At 33.6% G+C, this 16363-nt stretch overlaps 1 protein-coding gene across 6 annotated transcripts in view; it reads left to right on the forward strand.

The window, feature by feature from the left end:
* The window catches only part of GREB1L (GREB1 like retinoic acid receptor coactivator), a 181794-nt gene that overhangs the window by 134944 nt on the left and 30487 nt on the right, over positions 1-16363 (forward strand). For all 6 annotated transcript variants that reach the window (XM_032222456.1, XM_032222459.1, XM_032222461.1 and 3 more), the window contains 6 exons: positions 1252-1371; positions 3022-3159; positions 4260-4445; positions 10170-10496; positions 12462-12590; positions 15629-15763. In XM_032222456.1, the coding sequence (XP_032078347.1) occupies positions 1252-1371; positions 3022-3159; positions 4260-4445; positions 10170-10496; positions 12462-12590; positions 15629-15763 (1035 nt within the window). The remainder of the gene's footprint in view (positions 1-1251; positions 1372-3021; positions 3160-4259; positions 4446-10169; positions 10497-12461; positions 12591-15628; positions 15764-16363) is intronic.

The following is a 16363-nucleotide window of genomic DNA, read 5'->3' on the forward strand; positions in this document are numbered from 1 at the left end:
TTTATTTTGCACCATGTTATTATTTATTAGTTTTTCTAGTTACAATATCACAATATTATACATTAAGTTCTAACTCAGGATATTTGATCTATTCGAGCTTGAAACATTTTGAAATAATATTAATTCCCAAGGGTCTACCTGAAGCCAGTTAGGGGAACTAAGATGATTAAATATCTTTTTATTTGTGCTGTCAGTAATTTAATTTTAGTATGCCCTATCTTTCAAAGTTACTAACTGATTAATTAGAATAATATAGATTTAATAGTTTTTTTTAGAAATAGAAAAATATGCCAGAAACTGAGGTTTGTCAAGACTACTCAGTAACACATTGTAAAAAAGAATGCCCATATTGGAAAAAAACCTTAACTTTTATTATGAAAGAGTAAAGAACCAAAATAGTCTTCCAAAATACGACATGTAAGTAAATTTACTATTCCACAATTTAAAATGCATTTCCTTTAATTTCAGTTAGCTTCCATGTGACTAGGATTAAAACCAACATTCTTCATTTTATTTTTCATAAATTATAGCTAAATAAAAGGATCATCTTCCATTTTTTTAAACAAAGAAGACAAGCGATTCTGGACATATAAAAGTATTCTTTTTTTTTTTTTTGAAAAATTGTGTAGATTTTAGCCTTCCAAATAGCTAAAAAAACAACAACCCTGTCCCAACTGTTATTTTTAATAAGACAAAAGATGAAAATGAATTCCTTGGGGATAATTATAATAATTGTCAACTGTGGAACAGAAAACTTTAGCGTGCTATCCAAATATCAAATACTGATCTTTTGCTTTGCATAATATTCAGAGATATTGTACATACTCTTTGTTGTAGGAAAGTCCAAAAAAGTTGGGAGCTGTGGCATAGCTGCCATATTGTGTTATTTTACCCATCCTGTTAAACCCCCTGCTTTGTTATCTTCTTACAGTGTTCTTCTGATCCAAAGTGCAATTGCTTGTTTTACAATTGTCTAAAAATATTTGTAGTTTTTTTGCATTCAGTTCCCCTTTCTCTCCAAACCACTGATGTTACCATCTGCCTCTAATATAGCTGCAGAGAAAAGTAAAAATAACTTCTTGACCTTGTTATTACCTACTTTATTAGCATGACTTCAGCAGTTATAAAGTTTCTGAAAGTCAGAGTTGTCAATAAAAATGCTTTATTATATGGGGTGGACATTAAAGCATATAGAAGGTAAATATACCTTTTGTTATTTATGTTTTCTTTGTGTGTATTAATTCTGCTTAGCTACCCTGACAAGTTCTGGCCCACCCAAGAAACGACACCGAGGATGGTCTCCTGGATCCCCAGCCCTTCCTCCTGGTGTAATTGTGCCTGTTCCTGCTATCCGGCCTCTTCCAAGAGCAGGCAAGATTCTGATATGTGTGTGTGTTCAGCCAGTGACCTTGAGATATATATCCACCTTAACCAATTAATTAACTTCTGGAATTGATAAGTAGCCTTTGCTATAGCAGCTCAGGTGTACAACAACATCTATCTCCAAATTAGGCTCTACTAGAATCTCCCAATAATTTCATGACCAAATGGTGGATATAAATCCAAGTCTCCCAATTGATGTCTGTACAGATTGTATTTAATTTCATCTCAGTAGATTATCAATACATGCATTTTACATAAAATATCATTCCGACATGGATCTATATATCATGACAGAAACCTTTATTCTTACGGGTCATAAATTAAACTGATAAATGCTATTTAATGCTGTCTCTACTATAGGTAAGTACATCAGCAGTCTTTCTTCCACATGCCCTTTTCCCTATACAACAACTTTATCTAATCTTGTGCATTCCAAATGGGTTGGATGTCATTTGCCTTCATTCTCAGTATAGTGAGTTACAGTCCAGCACACACATCTGGAGGAGAGATATGTAGAGGTCATAGGAAATGGCCTTGAAGGATAGAAAGAAGAGCTGTTACCAAGGCAACAATTATAGGGCTGGGTATCATCTGCAAACTGATGATACCCCATGCAAAAGGTCAAAATGAGCTTCTCAAGAGATCTGATGTTGATGTTAAATCACATGGGGTGGGACAGCATAGATCATTGACCTAGTTATTAAACAGACTTCCCCAACACCATCTTATGGAAGCATTCTGACAGGAGGAATGAGCACTGCTAACAAAGCCTGATTTTGCCAGATGGCCCAGAAGGACATTGTAGGCAGTAGTATAAAAACTTAAGAGGAAACCCCAGGGATGGTAAGCTGGGTTGTATTTCCCCCACCTTGCTTTGACCTAGATCATCCATAAAAGTGTTTGCTAGCTGAAATGGGATTACTTTGAAATAAAATGTTAATGGATAACAGTATTCCATACTAGATATTTTTAAAAATGCATATATTTCTCCTGGATAATTACAAACTGTGTATTAAAGCAAAAAAATATGTATGTGGCTTTTAAAAAGATGTGTTTTTTCTCTTACTGTGCTTAATTATTGCAAATCTTTAATTCAGCTTTGCAATAACAGGGTTTATACTTTATATGCTTGAAGTAACATCTTTATCTTTAAAACTCTCTATAGCTCCTTTGTGTCTAAAGTTTTGATTTTATGGAGATTGTGATTAGGATATGATAAATTAAAATTGAAAAAGTCTGTGAGAATGTTTCACTATTTGCATGTGATGTGATAAGTTAGTATTGATTCTTTGTATAGGTAACATTTCAATGGAGTCTTTGTAAGCAGCTCTGTTATAATACCTGACTTTGAGGAAATTGTATAGGCATCATTTCCTCTCTAATTCACCTCCAACAACTACAAACTTAGATTTTTAAAAATATATAACTTCTTTTGGAAGGGTGAGCTAAGGACAGAGCCTTCATGGTTTGAAAGAATTAACTATACTTTCAAAAAGAAATGAAGTGTAGTTTGAATTTTATTGTGTTTAATGATTTCTAGAACAAGAATGGGTTTTTTTTAACTTAAATTGTTCATAAGGCCAAATCACAGCATGAGTCTTTTTATAATAGATCTGTCCCCTTTCTGTATTTTTATAGAGCCTCTTTTATCTGTCCCAGTTCCGCAATCAATGTTAACTGGAATTTTACAGCCTCAACCCATCCCTGCAGGGGAGACTGTAATAGTTCCTGAAAATCTGCTGATTAACTCTGGAATCAGACCAGTGATTCTAATAGGTAAGATCTCAGATAATGTAGTACAATAATCTACAGTTGTTACTCTCTTGGAGATTTTTTTTTGGTTTTGTTACTGTTTATTTTTGGATTAAAATTCTGAAACCTAATATTGTATCCAAAAATGATCTTGGTAGAACTACTTTTCCTTGGAGGAAAAAAAAATCTTTATGGTCCCAAAGGGATGAAAATGTAATGTGTAATGTACCTGTACTTATATTACATATATTCCATGCTACAGTGTGGCTTGTCATTTGTGTTCTGCTTTCATTCATTCCTTCCAAGAAATAGTAATCTCATTCATACCTATTGAAGAAGAGTATATATTTTAGTGCTAGATTTTAACATTTGTATATAAAACAATAAAATAACAGAATGCTATTTCAGTTTCTGAACTTGAGACATTGTCACGTTACTGAGACAGAAAGGGTCAGTATACCTAGAAAAAAAGTATATATATAAAATCTGCAATTATGTCAGAAAAAATCTACAGACAGTATGAAAATATTTTATTGATTACTACTTTAAAAAACTGCATATTGCATGAAGATACAGGTAAAAAGAGCATATAAACAATTCCCCCTATGACTTTTACATTTGGATTTATGGTAATGAACTAAAATTGAGATTTAGGAGGGATGTTAGTACTACTGATAGTAGAGAAAGATATCTATTTCTCTACTAATGTTACAACCATTGCTACACTATTCTTCATTTTTGTTAGATCTTAAAATGCATAGATGTCTTTGTCATCTAGGTTTATACAAGTAGTCCTCACTGAATAAATTTGTTCAAAAGTTTGAAGTTACGGTGGCATTGAACAAGGAGATTTACTACCAATCCTCATAGTTGCGTCTGTCACAGAATCATTGCAATCATCTGATTACAATTTGAATACTTGGTAACCAGCTCTTGGTCTAAATTATCATTGTTAAGTAATGGTCTGTAATGGTCTTTACATCCCACCTAAAAAAAGAATTTTCCATATTTTTGTGTGAAAGTGTATCTTTATTCCTTGCTTAACAATAATTTTTATTTCATAATGTTAAAAAATTGAAAAACAATTCTGCAGTAATTTGAACTTTTCTTTTTGTTTTTTAAAGGTTATGGCACTTTACCTTATTTCTATGGGAATGTTGGAGACATTGTAGTAAGTCCATTGCTAGTGAATTCCTACAAGATTCCTCAGCTGGAAAATAAAGATTTGGATCTTTTTGGTTTAACTGGGAATCAGTTACTAAGTGTGGAGAACATGATTATTTTAACAATACAGTATCTTGTCTGGCTAGGTAAGACATTAAAAAGTATATTGCTTTGAGGGGGGAGGTGTACATAGATACTATCTCCTACAAATCAGCAGATAATAAACTTTATTTTTTATAATAAGAGATTAATCTTCTGTGGTCAATTTTTGTGAGACTAAGTCTCACAAAAATAAGGACAGGCGTTATTCTGCCCTCATTCTAGGAATATTAACATCTTTTTCATTTTTTTTTCAATTTGGGGCAATTTTAAATTATAACTATCTGCTTTCATTGAGAAAGGCTTCACTGCATGAATGGATAAATTCTACTCTGTAAATGTAAGCAAGTAGGGCAGCTTCTACACAAGGTATATTTGCATACAATTCCTATTAAGAAAATAGAAAGGACTTAAAATAAATATGTTTCAGGATAATTTTTTACCTTTTTCAAATTTTGCAACTTCATTAGAGTAAGAACCCAATATGGATTGCTTACTAGTTGCAAATCATTCTGACTCATCGTTGGAATAGCACCAGTGTTCCTTGATGAGTAGTTTCCCTCCCCAATATGGCTAATCTGTATTTGTAAAAGCATTAATGGTTGATGTTGGATACTTGAAATGCCCTTGAACTGTATTGTGAAATCTGCAGCAGACAGCAATGCACATGACTGCATGCACACAAATTATCTTCCTTTTAAGCACATTTTACGCAGTAACATACGTGGGTGCTTTTTTAGCCAAGAGTTTTCACAAATATTTTATAAGAGTTCCTCTCTTGGGAAATAATAATAATTTATGAAGTTCTTGTTTTGAAGAGAAATACAGTGCTTCAAATAACTTTGATCTAAATGGTTAAAGTGTATAATAGAAAATTTAAAAAACACACACTTCTTCACAACCGTTATTATTTACAGCAAATACAATATTTTTATGCTTTGTGTATCTACCTTTGTTGTAAAATTGCACAAGGCAACCATCATTCAGCAGATTCAAGTATTCTTTATCTCTTTTCTCAGTATTTTACTGGGTATTCCAGGAGTTTTGCTTCAGGAATCCTGTATTTGGGAAAAGGTGTAAAATCAAAGAAGCAGTTTTGAAAATTGGTATGGATTTGAAAATATATGGCTATATATAAGACTTGGTTCTAACCCTAACTGAAACCTCAGTTGATATAAAAATTATTGAAATCTAACCGTATGTTAACCACACTGATGGGAAGACAAATTTTCCCTTGAGTTTTATATATTACTGTATCATCTGCATTTATCTATGTTTATGTTATTTTTAAAAGAATAAATACCCACAAATCAAAAATATTTGTAAACATTTGATCGAATATTATGGCTGCTTTTCTAGGGAAAAATATGGAAAGTTCCTGTAACAGGACTTTATATTCCTGGTAACTGACAAAGGTCACTCCCTCTCTCCCCTTCTATTCCAAAATAACTGAATGTTTTCTCAAATTTAGGCTAAACGTCACAGGAAACATCTCAGGAAATGTTTCAGTGTCATGTAACAAGTGGAAAATGAAGATTAAAGAGTTGGATTAAGTGTTTTTTAGGTATTTTTTTTTAGTAAAAGCAATGTAAAAAGTATATACATGTCTCCATGTGTTTACATACATTGCATGTTGCTTCATTTTTTACCAAATGCACACTAACGAGTTTGTTTCCTGTGAAACTCAGATTGCATATTTAAAAGTACAGTCCTGCTCAAAACCACAAACACTGAATTTTGCTACACATCTGATTTTGTAATATGAACTTTCTCTTTCATATTAAATGGTACATATTACAAAATCAGATGTGTAGCAAATTTCAGTGTTCATACTTTTACTGTAATTACTGTACTTGTAAATGTGCAATCCAAATTTCACAGGAAAACAAAAACAAAAACAAAATTTCGTAATATGTACTTTCTCTTTTTGAGCTGGGGCACAGTGACTCAGCAGTTAAAGATGCTGAGCTGGTCAGCTGGAAAGCTAACAGCCTGTGTTCAAGACCCAAGTGCTGCCCAATGGGGTAAGCTCCCGTTCCTGCCCCAGCTTCTGCTCACCTAGCAGTTTGAAAGCAAATGTTATTAATAGGTCCCACTTCAGTGAAAAGCTTTACCTTTGGCCATATGACCATGGAAACTATCTTTAGGCAATGCTCGTTTCCTTGGCCAAGAAACAGAGATGAGCACCGCTCATATATATCATTCCTTTTCTGAGGAATGTATTTTAATTCCAATATCCATCGTATTGATCTGATTGAGCATAGATCAAAATCTGAGAGTAAAAGTTCTCTTTACTCCTTTAATTCCTATGTGCCAATCAATATTCAGTGACTATTTTATATGCTGATTTGATAATGGAAACATTTCCTTGGCAACCTGTTAGCTATTTCTTTCATGAACCTATTATGTCCTGATGCAACTGGCTAGGTGAGACAAAGTGAGGAAAAGCTAACTTCTGAACACTTCTGATCAAAACAAGAACTATACTCATCTTAATGCCCTTACAAAAAACAAGTTTCTGTAATAATGGAACACATCCATACAGTAGGGCAGTGCTTAGTATCTGCTAACATTGCCAGGATAAATCTAAGTGTGTATTCAGGTTTCTTTAAATATTCGAACCAAGGGTGAGAAAATGGAGGAGGATGTTGCTAGCTACCAGAAAAGATGATGCATTGGTCTCTTCTCAACCATCTTTTCTAATAACTTTTGCTATTCATTTTTTTATAAATATCTGGCTAACTGGCATTACTAGTAATAAAAAATGTCAAAGAAAGGTCATTCCAAAAAAGAGGAATTAAGGCGTACATGTTTGATCCTGAAGTGGCACTCCACTATAGTAACTAAAAAGTAATGGTGGGAGAGGATGCTTTTACAAATATAAGGAAAATTGATCACCATTCAGGATGAAGCTTTCAAATGGTCCATTGGAAATTCTTAAAATAAACTCAGCTAAAATCTAAAGATATAAGGGGTTAGGTTAGCTCATTCAATTTGACAAAAATTGGCAGTTACGTTTGAACAAGTTAATGAACAGCTTAAAGAATTGTCTTCTCATATTGTGGCAAAATGCTGGCAAAGTATATGAAGTTGTTACCAAAAATAAATATTGATATTGGAAACATTACAGACATTATTTGGATTTTATGTTATTCAGGATCAGAATAGACTAAATCATGTGGGTCTTAGAGAAAATGTAGAAATGTAGAAAAACTGTATATTTCATTGCAAGCTTAATGGAAAGCTATAAGACATAAAATTTTCTGATAAACATGTAGAAGGACAATTAATACTAAGATTTCTAAATGCTCTGGTGAGAGACAGCAAAACATTTGTGAGCTGGAAGACATAAATTGGGACAGAGATAAAATATTATGTTTTCAAGATATTAGTTCAATCATGTTGCAAAGAAAAGTCTTCAGCCTTTGTGGAAGAATGACCAAAACACAAAATATGGTATTAGCCTTGAAAGCCAACTGGGAAACCTTGGGCTTGTCATTTTCTCTCAGCCCAACTCACAGAATTGCTGTTGTCAGGAAAATTGGAAGAGGAAGGTGTGTTGGATATGTTCACTGCCTTCAGTTATTTGTAAAAAATAATAATAGCAGGATACAAATAACATAAAATGGGAGTTTTGTTTCTAGTTAATGTCATCTTATCCATAAAGAAGATTCCTATGTTTCAAGAGAATTGTCTACAGTATTTAATTAATTTAATTTCTCTGTCATTTAACTCCAAAACAACTCTGATTGCTTTACAGTGTTAGTAAACAACAATAGAATATAAAAGAAGGGGTGTCTGAGGGAACAATAAACAATTCTTCCACATTCTCTACAGTTTAAAGGGGTCCACCCAACTATTTTAAAGGAAGGCCTGGGGGGAAAGTCAGGTTTTTAAATTCAAGGGTTTAATTAGTCCTCTGTGAACTGCTTTTATATGTGGTCTAAATGGGTTGGGAAGTAGTTGGGGAGGGGAATGGAGAGAAAAAATGAGAAAGTGGGGAAAGGCAAAAAAAATGTTTTTTCAAGATTTCTTAGACTTAATGCAAATGAATTGACTTGGAATAAAGTTTCATTGTTAATGAGTTTACTGGGTAAAAATGATAGGACAGAAGTGTAAATGGTCAGCAGTGAATAGCATAGGATAGTTTTTCTAAATGCTAGAAAGTTAGGAGATCAAATGAAAAGAATTAGAATTGGTAAATATTTAAATTTGTCTATCTGAACTTTTCTTATAACTAACATATATATTGGGGGGAAAAGACAAATATTTTGGAATAAAAATTATAATGTAATAAGCCAAAATGATTGCATTTTACTTAAAGCTAATGTTGATTTCACAGTAGAAAAGATTTAAAAAGAGATATTTTAATTAAAATGAAGTTTGATAATAAAGCCATAACATTGATTTCTGTATATGTACTTAGTCAGAATCAAATTGGGTTTCTACGAAAAGTATTGTCATGAATATACTTATTTGAAGAATTTATTTTAGGGGCCAAATATTGGTGTAGGCACACCTGGGGAAATGGAGCAAGTTTAGGATATTTAAGTCTAGGATATTTAGGATTTAAGAATTTATGGCTTAAATATAATAGAGCAGGATCAATTAATCTATATAAGCAATTGAACATATTAAAAAAGGAAACTTTCTGGTCCTGAAGGGTTAAAAGGTGAATTTTATAAGTAATTTGAGTTTTTCTTGACATTGAGCAAACTGAAGCATCAGGGAAATTTTCTGTTCTCTTACAATTCTAAATAATTCCTAAATCAGATGAAATCCATTAGAGGTCTTTTTTTAATAGACCTATTAGACTTACATCATTTTTAATAGACCTATTGTCTGTTAATAAATAATAAACTGTTGAACAGTCATTTCAAATTTATTATGAGAAAAATTATATATCCTGATCAATCAGGCTGTTTGAATGTTCTGGTTTAGGTATATTATAGCATGCTTAGACATACAACAGCCTTCACATAACACATTTATATTTGTTACATTTGTCCTTCTGAAAGCTTCCCTTTGGAGACTATACTACAGGAACGTTCAGATATTGTAGGCATAGTAAAATATCTCATAATAATGGGAATTGTAATCCAATGTATCTGTGCTTTAGAAAGCTGTAAAAATAGGGAATTTCACATTATATAAGTAAAGCTTCCACAGGCATGCAGATTTATACACATTCTTCTTACACTTTTGTATATGATGATAAAATTGCTGCCATCTCTATCTCTGTTAGTGTACTTGGAGACCGCATAGTGGATTGTGCATTAAGGCAAAGGAACAACTGCTGGAGTCTTCTGTCATTGGCTATCCCCCTAAAAACACACTGTAATAAAATTACAGGAATGGTAAAAATAGAAGAATCTTTTGTTTCAATTGTTTCCTAATTTATGCGGATAGTCATTATCAATCCAATATAGTGCAGGTTCTAGAATGCCACTGAGGTGCGAACAGTAGCCCACCACCAAAAGGATGGCTGCCAAGAAGAGAGTGAGGGAACGATTGTAAGAAACAAACCAAGTAACCTGTTGATATCTTATTCTGTACTTAGCATCTTAATTTCTGCCAAATAGTTCTTATTTTGTGAATATTATGATAATAGTTAAATCTATTCACAGTGAGATGCTGGTGTTTTTAAGTGGGGAAACTTTCTATTTTGATTGGATTATTTTGGTAGGATTCTGACCTAGTAACAAAACAAGTTAGGTTGATGAAGGAGGTGTTTATGATATGTTTTGATTCCATATTTAATGACATTGCAGGTCCTGATAAGATACCTCTCAGGGAAGAATTTGAACAGATCATGCTGAAAGCTATGCAGGAATTTACTTCAAGGGAACAATCCTTACAAATGAATGCGCCGAGCACCTCCTTGTCGCCAGCTCAACTTCCATGGCTTGCTAAGTTAATTGCTAGCGTTTCCCAAGACATGGTACATGTGGTGGTTACTCAGAATTCCTTGGCAGAAGGCATTTCTGAAACACTGCGGTCACTGACTGAAATGAAGCACCAACAGAAGGTGCCCGATTATGTGGTTGCTATCTGCACCTCGAAGATCAGAGGAAGTGAGTTCTGTGTGATAGTTTTAGGTAGGTATATTTTTTGTGTAGTATCAACTACATTTTTACTGAAATGTAATACAAATATTTGGTGTATCAGCATGCTTCAAACATATAGTTTTTGTGTTATTGTTGGATCCCAGTCAGAGAGATAAACAGACAGAAGGCTGACTGAAATCTACTTTTAAATAACCTGCTTATACGACCAACTCCAAACAAAAATCATAAATAGACAACATGAATACTCACAAGACAATATACAATATTCTGTATCCTGGCATGTGGGTTATACCATCAACTTTAACCATCAAAAACTTTCCATAGAAGTTAGTCTTGACTATCTTAGAAATGTAAAATGGATACATTCAGATTTTCAGAAACGTTCCAGAAAGATGTTTCTCCCCCACTTCATTGGTGATAGCAAGAACATTGGTGCCTTTTGAAAATGGAGGGAGTAAATGATTTCTCCAGCCCATTCAGCCCTTCAATTCTTGTACTTTTCTAGCCCCAACTGATTTCATATCCAGAATCATAGTCTTTGTTGTGGTTGAACTGTCCTCCCTCCTGCAATAATATGTGATCGATTTCTATGATAAGAAATAGAACAAAACAACACAACACATACACACCCAAGTGAGCAACATTTCATTTTAATTTTAAAACAATATACTAGATATTAACCCTTCAGGCAAATAATCCGATGTCTGATATGGAGGAAAGTAGATTTAACTCTGACTTGCACAATGAACTAATCTACTGGATGGGAAAGAACTAGCTTGCAAAATAGTCTGTTAAAATTTTCTACTTTTACCTGTTGCTATTTTTGGTTCTTGGTTTAAAAACATTCAGACTTTCTCAAATGGCATTAAATGAAGCTAAAGAGCTATGGGAGGTTTTGTACCATTTCTGTGTTTGATTTTTTTATTTAGACATTATTATTCCACCTTTATTATTTTTAAAAAGTAACCCAAAATAATTCAAGGTGGAAATACCTAATGCCCCTCCCTCCCCTTATTTTCCCATAACAACAAAGTTGTGAGGTAAATTGGGCTGAGAAAGAATGACTGGATCCAAAGTCTCCAGTGGCTTTCATACCTAAGATAGGACTAAAGTTCAGTCTCCTGATTTCTAGTCTGGTGGCTTAAACTGGCTATTATTAATATAGGTTAGAAACCAAATATGGTGACAGAAAGAGACAGATTTGTATGTTTCAATCACTGTTTTGCAGATTTAGAGTGCTAAATGGTTTAACAATCTTACCTATGTTTACTCAAAGATATCAGTGTGTGGTTCATTTGTTGGATTTAGACCAGGGAGAGTCAAGTCCTGCTCAACCCCTGAGTCAACTGGATGACCTTGGACCAGTAATACTATGTCATCCTACCTCAAGATGTATTTTGGGGAGGATAAAATTAGGGACAGACTTCTAATTTATGCCTCCTTGAAATCTTGGATAATGTAATAGTTAAATAAAACTTGTTTCTATGTGAATGTATGTAAGATTTTAAACATTAGCACCACACATGAATACATATAGGAGTTGTAATTTAATTCAATCAGCTATATGTCCCCAGATGTGGGAAATTAATAATCTACAAAACAAATTTGTATTTTAATGATAGATTAGAATGCAAAATGCATTTGCTGGTACAGTGAGATCTGACGTAGTTGGGACTGAAGGCAGAGTTTCCATTAATAAATCCTTTTTGTTAATGTTATGCTTTCTCTTTTAGAAGGTGAGCTACTAATAGGTTTCTGGAAGAGTAGTTTAAAAAAATCTTTACTATATAATGAGAGATTACAAGTTTATATATCCAGAAGTTTTAGATTGTCAAGATGATTGAGTAAATAAAAGATATACTGGAGTCTTCATTACATAAGGCTACTTAGCTTTTCTGGCAAGTATTAAAAGAAAAACAGAAAGGTAAAATTCACATAAGCAAAGTCTTGATCTTTTTTTATCTTGTCGCACCTCACCCTCTCATATTTCCATAGGTCAATACCAGTCTAGAGCTCTGGCAGAGAGCATGCTTACCACCAGTGAGTTTTTAAAGGAGATAAGTTACGAGCTCATTACAGGAAAAGTTAGTTTTCTGGCATCACATTTCAAAAACACATCTTTAGGTAAGTGAATCTTACAGTCTGCCATTACTTTTTTTTTTTAATAAATGTTTTTTAATTTTAATTTAAAACAGGTACAGCTTCTTTCTTTACATCTGTAGAAAATGTATCAATCAATTACAGATAAGTTTTGGTACATCTCCTCCACAGTCAACCAACATAACTCATATTAACTCAAGCATTATTATATATCCATTTTCATTTAACTGTAATTATTATTTAGAAATATTAATAAAAGTAATAATCTTGAACAATACCTGCCCACACCGGTGGGAAAAGGAAAAAAAAAGGGCAAATAAAAAATAAAAATTAAAATAAAAAATAAAAAATAAAAATAATACAAAAAAAGACAAAAACGACAAGAGACCAGGCAGGAAAACAAAACAAAACACAGGTATCTATTATGAAAAAAAAAAAAAAGTATATCAACTGGTTACAACATGCTTTGGTGCTTCTCTTCCATTAGCTCATATTAATTCAAATATCTTAACTCGAATATTTACCATATCAACATCATTATACCTCCAGTTTTAATTACCTATGGTTATTTAAACGTCCTTCATCCTTAGCTATGCTAAAGAATTAATCCATAACACATGCTGACAATTCATTTACTTATTTGTAGAATCCTCTATTATCATCAAATCCTCATGTCCTATTTTAGCTGGACATCCATAATATTTAATTATATCATATATCATAACATTTTCCCAGTATTGATTAACATTTGATTGTATGTATTTTATTTAGTTTTTTTAATAGTGATAATTATTGTAGTTAATACTCTTTATGTATAATCTAAAGATGTTTTCTCATATCCAATTGTTAGTTATCATATCAACTCCACATTATATACATTACTATCAATATCAATTATTATTCAACTATATCTGTTACAAAAAAAAGCAATTAGGTTTAGCTAGTTTTCAATTGTATTCTTCAATCTATCAGCCAGTTCCAAATTATATATATTACTATCCATATCAGTCATTATTCAGCTATATCTATTACACATTAAGGTAATCAGATTTAGCTAATTTTAAATTACGTTCTTCCATCTGTCAGCCAGTGTCTCTCCAGTGTCCATCTGTGTCCATCTCTCCAGTGTCCATCTCTCCAGTGTCCATCTGTCAGCCAGTGTCTCTCCAATAGCAAAATCTTCTCAAACCAATTGCCACGCGTTGGATAAATTTACCAAATGTTTTCATAAGCAAATCCAGACAAAGATAATTTCGCATCTTTGGACTCTGAATGTCAGTGATGAAATAATAATGTTGTCCTGGGCTTGTAAAATTTTCCAAATTAACTTTGATTCTCAAGGGTGGATTTTCCATTCCTCCTGCACTCTGTCTCTTTAAATGAGTCTTCTTTATAGCTCCCCCCCTCCTTTCTTCCTCTGAGATAGACCAGACACCATTTCTCACATTTTCCATTTGTATTTCAGGAACATTTAAACATTCAACGATCTCAGTTTTTACTTCATATTTTAAAATCAGATGATCCAATTTTCTTTCCAGCCTTTGATAAGAGTCAAAAAGCCCTCTACATGTGGAAAAAAGAATCTGAAATGAAATCTTAGAGGTATTTTGAGACGCCATGATGTGTCGCAGTTAAAAATTGCAAGCTCTTTTTTTTTTTTCCCCACAGACTTCGAAGCACTTTTCTTATTCTCTTGCAGGCTGTGCAATCTTATCTGATCGTAAACAGAGCCAAGTAATAAAGTAATAAAAATGTCGAATCGTGACGGGCTAATTAGTAGAAAATAAATTTTACGATCCACTTAGGGAGAGTCAGAGGGGGGAGGATGTCGAGGAGTTTCTTGAAGCATTTAAGAAGTAAAGTAACCACCAGCCATAAATCAATTAAAAAAAGCCAATTCGCCGCTAAATTTTCCTATTCTTTGGTTTAGGTTAGCTTAAGTTTTTAATGCGAACAGTCTCTCTTGGATAATAAAATCAGCTTACCAGATGACATCACTTCTACCATTCTTAGGGGCAACCTGCAGTTTCAGTTAGCACGCAGCTAATCCAGAAAGGAATTGGCACGAGGAGTTAATACCCCCCCCCAGAGACTTGCGGGTGTCTCTGAGGTCCTGGGTCTCTCCTCACCTTCACTGTCGTCTCCGGGACAGCTAGAGTTCAAAGAACCCGTCCAAAAATCCTTCGGTATAGAGGAATTTCAGGAGTAGCCTGAAACTCCATCTTCTCACTGCTAAGCCCCGCCTTCTTCCAGTCTGCCATTACTTTGATGTGTCCATTTACAAAAATAATCAACTCAGAAATTAACAAATTTAATGCCGATTATTGCAGGCTATCATTTTAAAAGATTAAGGTAATCTTGATCCATAAAACTGGTTCAGAAATTTTATGAAGGAGTGCATGTGTAAAAGTAAAGAAAAAGAGATAATAGGAAGAAAATAATTTTATTTTCCTCAGTTCTTAAAAGCATCAATTTATTTCCTCTTAATATTACCTTATGCTGTAAGAGCTCCCCCTCCTGTTTAATACAAATGAATCATTTGGTGCAAACTTTATTAATTTAATTATCTCTTCTATCAAGCTTGTGTGTTTTGCCCAGGCAGGAGAGAAATTTGAGGGCAATAGAATAAGTTTTCTTTTCAAACAATGCTGGTAATCAACTATTATTTTCAATCTTTTGATTCTAAAATCTAACACACTCAGTCTACAGTTTCCTCTTTGAAATTAACTTTGGCAGGAGGTTCCTAAAATCACCCAATCAGTTATAAAAACAAAACATCGCTTCAACATTGATTGAGTGAAACTTTACATCACAAATGGTGTTCTTGCCTTAAAGTTGCAGGCCTTTTAACTGAAGCACCTGGCTTTAAAGTGTTGGCACGACCCTCCTGAGCAAATCCACTCTGATACACATCCACAAATTCATACCTTGAAGTAATGAAACAGCCGAGAATAAATGAGGCTCTGGGTACTCATGTTTAAAGTAATAACATGACTTTCCCCCATTTCTTACAAAATATTTAATGAGACAAATATTTATACTATGAGTGACTTCTCTACCAGGTGACGAGTTGGACAAGTTATTAGAGATGATGCAACAGAGACGGGGAGATAACGTCGTTATTCCGTTCAGTGGAGATGTTAATGAATGTGTATCATCTCAAGAAGCAGCTGCCATGGTTTCCACTCAAGTACTGGGTAAGGAGTATCTCATAAGAAATAATTTATGTCAAACATTAGTCTGTACATAGCAATAGCTATAGCACATACATACCGAGGTGGCGCAGTGGTTAGGATGCAGTACTGCAGGCCACTTCAGCTGACTGTTATCTGCAGTTCAGCGGTTCAAATCTCACCGACTCAAGGTTGACTCAGCCTTCCATCCTTCCGAGGTGGGTGAAATGAGGACCCAGACTGTGGGGGCAATTTGCTGACTCAATTTGCTAAAAAATCTGTAAACCGCTTAGAGAGGGCTGAAAGCCCTATGAAGCGGTATATAAGTCTAATAAATAAATAAATAAATAAATAAATAAATAAATAAATAAATAAATACCGCTTTACAGCACTCACTGTGGTTTACAGAATCAGCATATTGCCCCCAACAGTCAGGGTCCTCATAGGTACTGGATAATTTTGTATCACCTGCTTAAACAGTGAAACCACAGAAAACTTGAAATCAGATCATGAAACTACTGGTGGGGGTTTCCTCAAGTTTGGAAGGAGTTCATATTCTAATGAATGTAAAAGTTAAAAGGAATATCTGTTTGCATGCATTTTGGACATCAGTATTGCTATGTT

This window comes from Thamnophis elegans, chromosome 8, assembly GCF_009769535.1.
Source record: "Thamnophis elegans isolate rThaEle1 chromosome 8, rThaEle1.pri, whole genome shotgun sequence".
NCBI classification, from domain to species: domain Eukaryota; kingdom Metazoa; phylum Chordata; class Lepidosauria; order Squamata; family Colubridae; genus Thamnophis; species Thamnophis elegans.